General features: G+C 50.3%; 1 protein-coding gene across 1 annotated transcript in view; it reads left to right on the forward strand.

The window, feature by feature from the left end:
* Lzts1 (leucine zipper tumor suppressor 1) overlaps positions 1–11,464 on the forward strand; it is a 55,481-nt gene extending 44,017 nt beyond the window's left edge. Inside the window, 3 exon segments of the mRNA NM_153470.2 lie at positions 813–1,285; positions 3,367–4,164; positions 7,959–11,464. Coding sequence (NP_703200.1) covers positions 941–1,285; positions 3,367–4,164; positions 7,959–8,621 — 1,806 coding nt within the window. The 5' untranslated portion in view covers positions 813–940 and the 3' untranslated portion in view covers positions 8,622–11,464.
* Positions 11,465–11,724: the final 260 nt, after the last annotated feature.

Here is an 11,724-nt window from a genome sequence, read left to right on the forward strand (position 1 = left end):
GTTGCCTTACCACCAGTGGATTTGCGGGCAGTCTGCTCTGTATGAGCCATGGTATGAGCACCTCCTTACTTACCCCCCTTCCTCGACTGGAGTTCAACAAGTGAGAGGCGGCACTGGCATTAACGAGCGGCGGCAGTGCAGCAAAGGCTGCGAACACAACTGAAGACAGATTCTTACTATGATGAGGCCTAGGTTCTTCCCACATCTTTAATTTGACACACAGGTTAGGCCTGAACTCTCCATTCTCCTGTCTCTACCTTTCAAGTGCTGGGATTAATAGTTCTGTGCTATCACGCCTGGAGTTCCTTTCCCTTACAGAGCCACTAATGTCATCTTTAGGCCCCCAGCATCAAGATTTCACCTAATCCCAGGGAGTTCAAATCACATTCCCAAATACCACAACCATGTGGCATTGGAGATTGAGTTTCTAATATTTAAATACTGAGGGGTGCATCTAAACTCTGGCACTTCCTGGGTATACAAAACTGTGTCCTCCCTTCTCAAGCTCTCCCCTTAAGCATCCTGACCCCTTAACATGGGTTAAATGGGTCCTGTAGAATAGGTTTGGGCTGTCTATCCATATAACACTACAAATGAGTCCCACAATCATATGTAATATCCCGGTTTCCACTGTATGCACAGTACATGTGCCTAGGTCATCAGAATGATAATAGACTCATAGAAGAGGCAGGGCTAGCATTTGACGTACACCTCGTTACCACCCAGGTTTCATGACAGGCATAGCACTCCTGAAATCATCACAGTGACAGTGCCATGCCTAGATCTATGACTCTCTCTGTGTCTCTTCCCAGGTCCATGGCTCTCTCGGGCTCTGAGAAGCTTTTGCTCTGACCACAGTCCCCTGGCTGAGCCAGGACTACATTTCGCTGCTGTCTCCAGGCCCCTCTTGTGCCCTGCAGGCCCTTGGTTCCTCGTCACCATGGGCAGTGTGAGCAGCCTTATCTCAGGCCACAGTCTCCACAGCAAGCACTGTCGTGCTTCCCAGTACAAACTGCGCAAATCCTCCCACCTCAAGAAGCTCAACCGGTACTCAGATGGGCTTCTGAGGTTTGGCTTCTCCCAGGACTCGGGCCGTGGCAAGTCCAGCTCCAAAATGGGGAAAAGCGAAGACTTCTTCTACATCAAAGTCAGCCAGAAGGCCCGAGGCTCCCATCGCCCAGACTACACAGCACTGTCCAGTGGGGACATGGGGGGCCAGACTGGAGTAGATTTTGATCCAGCCACTCCACCAAAGCTCATGCCCTTCTCCAGTCAACTGGAAATGGTGAGGCTCTTGACAAAGGTACTTGGGTAGAAAAGGGGAGGGGAGTTACAACAGGAGGAGAGGCAGTAGGGTTGAATACCCTGATGCCCAAGTGTCTTGATCTCCAAGAGGCCTGATCAGCACTGGTGAGAGCAGAAGTATTTGACCTCACTGCAGCAGTCAAAAGTCTATCCCTAAACCGGAAATCTTAGGTTTATCCTGCAGCAAAGGGCAGAGGGGAAGTTCAAGCCTTTCTGAGCTCTACTGGGACATAACAGGCATGGTTCAGGTAGGCCAAAGGCCAGCAAGTTCACAGGCCATGGAGGAAGAGAGGCTCTGTTTTCGCCTGGAAGACTGGACAGGAAGATGAGGGTGCTCTCTGGGAGCCTTGCGGAAGTACGCATTTTCCCGTGCCCTACCTGTGGTTTCTAGTCCCCTTGGCTAGAGAAGGGTTCCAGGGTTTCGTTCCTATGAAATGAGGAAGGATGCCCACAAAGGATGCTCCCAGTGTTCAGAAATCTAGCTCCTCCAACAGTTCAGGGCTCTGAAGCCTCGCTGCTACTGCACGTTGGAAACAGTTCTCCCATTCAGTCTCCATGCTCACTCCGAGGCAAAGTCAATGGCTTTAAAGCACAGGTTAAACACCACTTACCGGAAATGCTTGGGAACGGGAGTGCCAGAGGTCTCAGAGTTGTTGTCTTTTAGATTATAAAATATTTGCACAGGCACAATGAGATCTCTAATAACAACAATCATTTATGCTTTGTGTATACCTGACTCACAAAGGCAGACAATGATTATACAATGTTTTAAATAATTTATGCACAAAACAAAATCCTCTAATATGTGGATTTTTCCACTCTTAGCATCTTGTCTGGACTCAAACACTTGCGGATTCTGCAGAGTTTCAGATCTGAGATTTTTAGGACCAGGAATGCTCAACCTAGAATAAGAAAGGTGCCTGTGTTTGTGCAAAGTTCTCTAAACAAAGGCCTTGTGAAGGCACGGTTGTCTACTGAGGGAAATTGCAAGTTTCGGGGTTGCTATTCCAAATCGTCTGAACTAGAAGCAGTTAGCGGTTTATAGCCTTGACCTAGGCTCAGTAGAAGAGGCAGAGTGCAAGAAAGTGATGAGCATATACAGTCTGCTGTCCTTGCTGCACTGTACCTGAGTCCCCATCTAACCTCCCTAGAGGGCTGGGTCCAGATGGCAGTGATGGTTACTAACACAGTGCCTCGGCCACCACTGAAGGCTTTCTTAGGTACAGAGGGTGCGTGTGTGTGTGTGTGTGTGTGTGTGTGTGTGTGTGTGTGTGTGTGTGTGTATTTGAGACAGGGTCTCACTACGTAGCCCTGGCTTCCTGGAACTCATGATATAGACCAAGGTGGCATGGAACTCACAGAAATCTACCTACCTCTGCCTCTCAAGTTACATGCCCGTAAGGGGGTGTGCCATTATGTCCAGCCTTAAGAGTTTTGTCACTGTCACCATCATCTCCTCCTCCTCTTCCTCCTCCCCCTCCTCCTCCTCCTTCTTCTTAAAACGATTTGTTTACTTTTATTTTATGAGTGTTTTGCCTGCATGTATGCGTGTGTGCCAGAAGAGTGTGTCAGATCCCCTGGAACGGGAGTTACAAAATGGTTGTGTGCCACCACGTGAGTGTGGAGAATAACACCTCGGTCCTCTGGGAGAGCAGCTAGTACTCTGCACCACTGCCTCCAGCTCCCTCACAGCCTTTCGAAGAATGGCGTAGTGAGGTCGGTGAAACGGCTCAGCAGTCGAGGGCTTGCCGCCAAGCAGGAAAGACGGGCGACCTGACTCCACATGGTGGAAGGAGAGGACTCCTGTAAGTTGTTCTCATCCCCATGTGTATTCTGTGGCATGTGTATACACACACATGTATATACACCCATACTCACATGTACACAGAAACTTGGTCTATTCTCAGCCAGTCCAGAGCAACTGACAAGGTTTGCTATCAACCAAGAAGGGTTTCACTCGGGCTCCATGCTCAGGTAGGCTCGTGAGAGTGCACCCACAGTGAGAAAAGTGGGTGGGTGTGGAAGAGACGCTCAAATCTGTGTGGTCCTTTGCTTCCCCAGAGTTCAGACAAGGCGGCGGTGAGGCCCACTGCCTTCAAGCCTGTGTTGCCACGGTCAGGAGCCATTCTCCACTCTTCACCTGAGAGTACCAACCACCAGCTTCATCCCATGCCTCCAGATAAGCCCAAGGAACAGGAGCTGAAGCCAGGCCTGTGCTCAGGGGCACTGTCTGACTCGGGCCGGAACTCCATGTCTAGCCTGCCCACGCATAGCACCACCAGCAGCTACCAGCTGGATCCTCTGGTCACCCCCGTGGGGCCTACTAGCCGTTTTGGGGGTTCAGCTCACAACATCACACAAGGCATCATCCTTCAGGACAGTAATATGATGAGCCTGAAGGCTCTGTCATTCTCTGATGGGGGCAGCAAGCTGGCTCACCCAGGCAAGGTAGAAAAGGGCTCCTCCTGTGTGCGTTCCCCACTCTCCACGGATGAGTGCACCATTCAGGAGCTGGAGCAGAAGCTGCTGCAGCGGGAGACTGCACTACAGAAGCTACAGCGCAGTTTCGATGAGAAGGAGTTTGCCTCTGGCCAGACCTTCGAGGAGCGGCCACGGCGGACTAGAGACGAACTGGAGTGCCTGGAACCTAAGAGCAAGCTGAAGCCAGCCTCCCAGAAGAGCCAGCGCACCCAGCAGGTACTCCAGCTGCAGGTGTTACAGTTGCAGCAGGAGAAACGGCAGCTGAGGCAGGAGCTAGAGAGCCTAATGAAGGAGCAGGACCTGCTGGAGACCAAGCTGAGGTCCTACGAGCGGGAGAAAACCAACTTCGCCCCTGCACTGGAGGAGACCCAATGGGAGGTAAGACCCCACTAGTCCGACCCAATGGGAGGTAAAGTCCCGCCACCCTGCCACGGCTTTACTGATATCCTCCCCATCCTTGCTGGCAAGGCAGTATCAACACGAAGTGCCTCAGGCCAATGCCGCTAGAGAGACAGCTTTATGACCAAGGAAGAGAATGCTGAGTGGATAGTGTGGGGATGCTCTGAGTCAGATCTGTGTTTCTTGCTCATTCCATCATCTCATCATCTCATGGCCCTCAGTAGCCCCGTCTTTGGTAGGAAAGCCAAACCCAGACAAGGGAGGCTCAGCCAGGCTGCCTAAGGGCTGACCTCACTTATGAGAAACGCCTGTGTTTGTCTGATCTGAGGACCTGGGAGAAGGATTAGGCCTATTTGATGCTTTAGGGGAAAGAGTCCTAACTATATCATTAGTGGTAGGTCTCAGTGATGGAATTGCCCTTCCTTGCTGAGGCATAAGTGGAAATTCTACTTGGTTGGCTGAGATTTAAACACAGGGGAGGAAGAAAAAGGACAAACACACAGTCATTCTTTGGGGACAGGTTTTATTGTTTTGTTTTGTTTGGTACTAGGGGTTAGGCCTAGGACCTCCCATGTTCTAGAAAAGCACGCCATCGCTGATGTATTTCCTTCAGTCACTTTGGAATGAGTCATGTGAGTCTGGCCTAGCTGGAGAGCAGTCAGGGTCTCATATGTACCCTGCTAGTAGGACAGCAGCCTTTTTTCCCTGAGTAGCATGCGTGTGCACACACACACACACACACACACACACACACACACTCACACTCCCATGGCCCAGGTATGTGTTCATTAGTGCTGCTGTCATTCACTCCAGAGACTTCTCCGTAGGGAAAGATGACAATCGTTCTATTTATATCGATTAGCATCAGGTCTGGATGGCATTTGGCTTACTGTGAGCACCACAGCCCTGACTGCTCAGAGCTTCCTGTCCTCACCCTGTGCCATGACAAGTAGTCACAAGACAGGTGAAGAAAAGAACCTTTGTGTATTTCAGAGACAAGTAGTGAGTGTTGGCTTTTGTCGTTCATCCTCATGGCCCTGTCTGAAACTAAGCCACGGACTGCCATGATCTTGTTCCCACCTTGGCTAATCAGTATACTTAGCAAAACAACAATAAGGAAAGAGTTATACATCCTCACAGAAATATTGTTATAAACCCGTTTAGCTTAGAGACTTTAGAAAATGCTATGTTCTTCTATCTAATCCTTATAACCATATTGAGACGTAGGAGTGTTACAGTTTTTCAATTCATCTTTTTTTTTTTATCTTTTTTTTTTTTTATTAACTTGAGTATTTCTTATATACATTTCGAGTGTTATTCCCTTTCCCAGTTTCCGGGCAAACATCCCCCTCCCCCCTCCCCTTTCTTATCGGTGTTCCCCTCCCCACCCTCCCCCCATTGTCCCCCTCCCCCCAACAGTCTAGTTCACTGGGGGTTCAGTCTTAGCAGGACCCAGGGCTTCCCCTTCCACTGGTGCTCTTACTAGGATATTCATTGCTACCTATGAGGTCAGAGTCCAGGGTCAGTCCATGTATAGTCTTTAGGTAGTGGCTTAGTCCCTGGAAGCTCTGGTTGCTTGGCATTGTTGTACATATGGGGTCTCGAGCCCCTTCAAGCTCTTCCAGTTCTTTCTCTGATTCCTTCAACGGGGGTCCTATTCTCAGTTCAGTGGTTTGCTGCTGGTATTCGCCTCTGTATTTGCTGTATTCTGGCTGTGTCTCTCAGGAGCGATCTACATCCGGCTCCTGTCGTCTTTAAAGAAACTGACACACGGATTATCTGTGGTCGCTGGTGAAGTGACTTGGCTAGCATCTGATAAACGATAGATTCTAAGAGTCAACTGCAAGCACATGGATCAGGCGTTCACATTGTTATTATTTATTGGGGGAGGGGGCATATGCTTGCTACAGCCCAAATGTGGAGGTCAGAGGTCAACATTACAAAGTTGGTTCTTACTTTCCACCACGTGGGTCTCAGGGATAGAATTCATCAGGGTTGGAGACAAATATGTTTGTCTCACGAGCCATTTTACCATCCCCATCCCAGAGTTCACATTTGTAACTGCTTGCTGTCTCCATGTCAATGTGTGCCTGTGTTGCTTGGTTCATAAGCGATTCGATCTGGATTCAAAGCCTGTGCTTTAATGTGACTCTGTCCTAACTCCCTCTATCAAACTAATGTAGGCTTGGTGTGTTACTCAAGTTGTCTTTGTTTGGTCGTTGTAACAAAATGCACAAGATATGCAGTTTACAGCAAGAGCTTATTCTGCCTCACAAAATTAGAGGGTTCACTTCATGATCAAATTGTCTAACAGACCCTGCTGCTTTGGGCCTGTGATGAAGTAACATATCACATGGGAGCATGTGGCCATGCAAGTGTCACCTCATGGCCAGGAAGCAAGGTGAAAACAAATAAGGGTCCAGAGTCTGACAGTCCCCTTCAAGAGCCATTGACCTAAACACTTTCTACCATGCCTAACGTCTTAGAGGTTCCACTACCCCTCACTCTCAGGGTTAACACACTGAAAAACTTTAACATCTGCGCTTTGAGAGACATTCAAGGTCTGTACTTGGCCGTGTCAAAAAGTTCTGGGCTCTAGCTATGCATGGTGGTGAGGCTAAGTGTTCTCCTCTACATTAGAAGTAAAGGGGGAACTTTACTGGGAGAGGAAATAAAGGAGAAATACAGGGTTTTATGCTAAGGGTCCATTGTGTAGTGCCAAGGCCCTGGTCTTTCCTCCTCCTCCTCCTCTTCTTCCTCTTCCTCCTCCTCCTCTTCCTCCTCCTCTTCCTCTTCCTCCTCCTCTTCTTCCTCTTCCTTTCCTCCTCTTCCTCTTCCTCCTCCTCTTCCTCTTCTTCCTCTTCTTCCTCTTCCTCCTCCTCCTCTTCCTCCTCCTCTTCTTCCTCCTCCTCCTTCCTCCTCCTCTTCCTCTTCTTCCTCTTCCTCCTCCTCTTCTTCCTCCTCCTTCCTCCTCCTCTCCTCCTCCTCTTCCTCTTCTTCCTCTTCCTCCTCCTCCTCTCTTTTGATTTATGGTGGGGATCAAACCCAAGGCTTCATGCATATACTAAGCGTGTACTTTTTAAAAAAACTTTTTCTTTTATGCTTTCTTTCTTTTTTAGTCAGAAGTGGGAGGAAGTACCTGAGACAGCCTTGATATGGATAGGCTGGCGTGTACTGCCACTCCTAACCATATCATGACCCCAACTAATGCTTATGACCTCAAAGTACCAAGGCCCCAGAGACACGGTGATCTGACTCAAATGTGCTCTTGGCCCAACTTTGATGGCCAATGGGTGTTCAAATGGCGGAGAAGCCAGAAAGGGAGGAAGACTGCAGTTCATTGTTTGGCAGATGGATACAGGACATGTGTGGGCCAGGTTGTATGGCTAGCTTTGGGGGTATAGCAGGACAAGGTGAAATGGTCCTTCCCCCAGAGATGAATGCAGTGGTGAGGATTGGGTGTTGGCTCCCTGAAGCCAGTATCCCTGGTGTTAAAGGTAGGTGATAGAGCTCGGAGCATTGGCTAGAGTAAGCAGGTGATTGTTGAGTTGCATATAACCTTGGGTATGAGCACAGACTGGAGTGTAGAACCTGAACTGGAGATGAGGTAGACACTTGGAAATGCATAGATTGTTTACTTGCAAAAGAACTGTTTGAGGTGTCTTGTCAGGAGTAGCCTGAACCCTTTAGGAAGTGGTGATGTCATCTCAGTTAGGATAATGCCAATCACTTCTGGCACTGATTCTCACCCTTTCTCACCCCACCCTTGGCAGGTGTGCCAGAAGTCAGGTGAGATCTCTCTTCTGAAGCAACAGCTCAAAGAATCCCAAATGGAGGTGAATGCTAAGGCCAGTGAGATCCTTAGCCTGAAGGCACAGCTGAAGGACACCCGGGGCAAGCTTGAGGGAATGGAGTTGAAGACACAGGACTTGGAGAGCGCCCTGCGCACCAAGGGGCTAGAGCTGGAGGTCTGTGAGAATGAACTGCAGCGCAAGAAGAATGAGGCAGAGCTGCTGAGAGAGAAGGTGAACCTTTTAGAACAGGAGCTGCTGGAGCTGCGGGCCCAGGCGGCCCTGCATCGAGATGCAGCACCCCTGGGCCCTCCAGGGATTGGGCTGACTTTCTCAGAGGACATCCCTGCTCTGCAGCGGGAGCTGGATCGGCTGCGGGCTGAGCTGAAGGAGGAGAGGCAAGGCCATGACCAGATGTCCTCGGGATTCCAGCATGAGCGGTTGGTGTGGAAGGAAGAGAAGGAGAAAGTGATCCAGTACCAAAAGCAGCTGCAACAGAGCTACTTGGCCATGTACCAGCGCAACCAGCGTCTAGAGAAGGCCCTGCAGCAGCTGGCCCGTGGGGATATTGCAGGGGAGCCCTTTGAAATTGACCTGGAGGGAGCTGACATTCCCTATGAGGATATCATAGCCACTGAGATCTGAGGGGCTACCTCGGGGATGGAGGGCTGGGGACTAGACCCCAGAAAGCAGGGAGGACTGAGCCTGTCCCAAGAGCCCCTCTGAGAGAAGCCACCTCTGGGATCCAGATTCAGGAGTCCCCAGTGGTGGGTAGGGGTTACCACATAGCCTTTCCTCCCCTCCTGCCTTTCTCAGCCTAACTAACCCTGCTGCTTATAAGACCTTGATCTGCGAACCCCAAGCTCTCCTAGAGGTATGCTCAGGGAGCTTTATGTGCTGGTTGAGGTTTCTCTTGACTTTGGTCTCATTCAAAGTAGTGAGAAAGACACCCCATCAGGAAAGGGGGCAACTGCCATACAGGCCAAATGGCCACCCAAGGACAGAAACATTTTCCCTGTTGTCCCTAAACCCCCACCATCCCCTGGGCATCTTGGGATGCCTTTGGGAATAGAAAGAAGCCATGTGTAACCAGAAGCCTTGGACCTCGTCTTCACTACAGCCTGTTCTGCTCTGACTGTGGTGGTGGAGGGGTTGTGTCGCCACGTAGTTGAGCCAGCAAGTCATGGGAGGAAGGGGTAGATGGACAGTCCGCCATTACGGAACCTTTGCAGGTCTCAAGAGGTCCGGTGGGAGTTGAAAGGAGAGAACCAAGGCAGATGGGGAGTGGAGTCTAAAATGAGCTGCATAGCCCCTTTGACCTCAGTGGTCACTCTGTTTAAAGCCATAGACATTGGGGGTCCCAGGTGGGGTACAGGGAACTGACATGAGACATAGATTCTCAGCTGTGCCAGGGGATCCTCCTCAGCCTCCAATATTGAATGTTTTTTCTTTCCAGAACACTAGACGCTGGCTCAGATCCAAAATAGCCCATCCACTTAGATAGTGTGCATGGGAGCTGGACATTAGCCTCCCTTGTCTGTGGCCCAAGTCAGCAGCTTCTCTTTCCCTTATAGCATTGTCAGTGTGCTGATAGGCTGCCGTCCAGGCAGGAGAGATACAGGGTGCATAAAAAGAGCCTTATAAATATCCCAAACCACCCACTTTCCTCCCTCCGTGTGGCAGCACCCCAGGCTGTAAGAATTCAGTCTAGAAAGCAGCATGTGAGCTTGTGGGAGCCTGGCCTTGTCTTTTGAAGATAGCCAGATCTAGGGGCAGAGGGAAGTGCAGTTGCTGGGTTGAAGGAATTATCTTCTCTCTCCTTCCCACTTCCATTCTGTGTTTTCCAAAGCAAGCCAGATCAAGCAGGCAGCCAAGCTGCTCCATATTCTATTTTTGGCCCTTACCACAGCTGTTGTTGGTAGGACACCCAGCCCTTGCTGGATTCCTGAGCCATGTGTTTGCCTGGTGGGCGGGACCCAGGATATTGGAGATGTAAGGGAGGGTCTGTGTGCTTGGTAGTCCAGGAACCAACCTGAGTTCTACCTCCCTAATGCTGGTCCTTAAGGTGGATCCCAGCCCTAGTGACCTTGTCTTCCCGTGGGCTTTCTTCCCTTCCTTGTATCTGCAGGCTAGGTGCCTCCCCTGTACGTGGTACTACTTTCTGTCCCTGCGGTTAGATTGGCCCTCTCCTACTACTGACTTTCAACAGCACACTATTCTCTGGTCTACCACTGCCCAGAGTCACATGCTCACTTAAATCTGGAATCTACAGGCCAAAGACGACTCCCCCAACTTGCACGGTCGTACACTCCACTGAACACAGGTCACAGCCCAGTTTAAAGAGTCCATAGCCCTCAGTTCTCAGTTGTGTACCAGTCTGTGCCTTGTCTGAGTCCTTCCCATTGAGACTGTCCAACAGACAGAAAGAAAGATGGGGGTTTCCTGCCTCTCTCTAGATTGAAGGACTCCTTCTTCTGAGAGAAGTCCAGAAGTCCAGTACTATGCTATGGAGTCCTTGCCCAGAAGCAGACACTAGGCCTGGGCAGACCTGTGCTCTCTCTGTGCAGGGTGCCTTCTGTTCACAGGGGTTCTGCCCAGTAGTCCTGCCGAGGTCATCGTTGAGACCTCTGCCTGGGGACTGCTTACCCTTTAAGATGGCAGATGCCTTCCCAAGACTGCTGTCAGCCTGAGGTCCCAAGGTAGCTCCAAGACGCAACTGTGCTGTAACCTAATAACCTTGCCTTCGTGTGGGCTTTCTTTCCTCTCCTGTCCTAAAGCATCCTCACTGTTTGTGGCCCATGCCCATGTTGGACGGCTAGATGGAACAGTGACTGAACAGGGCCTCAGGTGTGCAGGTTCAGGGCAGACAAGTAGTCTGCCACACCTCGTCTCTCAGCTCCACACTGCTTTCCAGAGATGTCTGGTTCCAGACTGTGGCTGCTCTCTGAAGGAAGAACGGCAGCTAGCATCACCTCAAGGAAGGGCCTTGTAGTGTCAGACTCCCACGGGGTACCTCCTTGCTCGATTTTGTCCTCTCTCGGCACACTTGAACTTTAGCATGATAACGTTTTCAGGGGATCGGCATCACTCCTCTGAGAGACACTTGCTGATCCTCTCGTCGCTGGCTCCAGCTTGGGCTGTGTCTCAGGTAAGAGAGATGTCCAAGGGAAAGCCAGGCTGGACCAGAGATTTCCCTAGGACCTGAGTTCTCCTCAGACGCCATAGAACAGGCCACAGTGCCCCTCAGTGGAGACTGCTTTCCCTCTTGAACACTGGAGCCCTCAGTAGAGGCTGGCTTCGGATGGACTGGCATTTGGAAGACCAAGTACATAGTTATTTTTCTCTTCCCTGTTTCTGGTTTGCTTTGCTCTTGATGGCTTCGTTTTGTTTTATTTTTGAAGTTCTTTGTTGGCTCCGTAAACTATTTCTGCTACTTTTATGTTTTTATTTATGAATAAAGAATGCCATTTCTCATGTCTTCACAGTCACTTTTGTCTCTTCAAGCTCTTATCTGTTCCCCTGCTATGATATGCCAGGCAACTCCTGGTGGTCTCTCCCTTTGGAACCTGAAAGCCAGTGTCCCTTTGTGCCAGCTGGGGCGTTCCTCACTTAGAAGCCTTGAGGAAGGCAGTCCTGTGACCTGCGTAACCCTGCCTTCACCAGTCTGGTGATCTTACTTGTGATGCTGTCAGCCTCTGGGCTGACCCAGAGGAAGGAGAAGGAGACCAGGTGCCAGTGACTTCAAAAG

The sequence above is a fragment of the Rattus norvegicus genome, chromosome 16 (genome assembly GCF_021556685.1).
Source record: "Rattus norvegicus strain SHRSP/BbbUtx chromosome 16, alternate assembly SHRSP_T2T, whole genome shotgun sequence".
NCBI classification, from domain to species: Eukaryota; Metazoa; Chordata; class Mammalia; order Rodentia; family Muridae; genus Rattus; species Rattus norvegicus.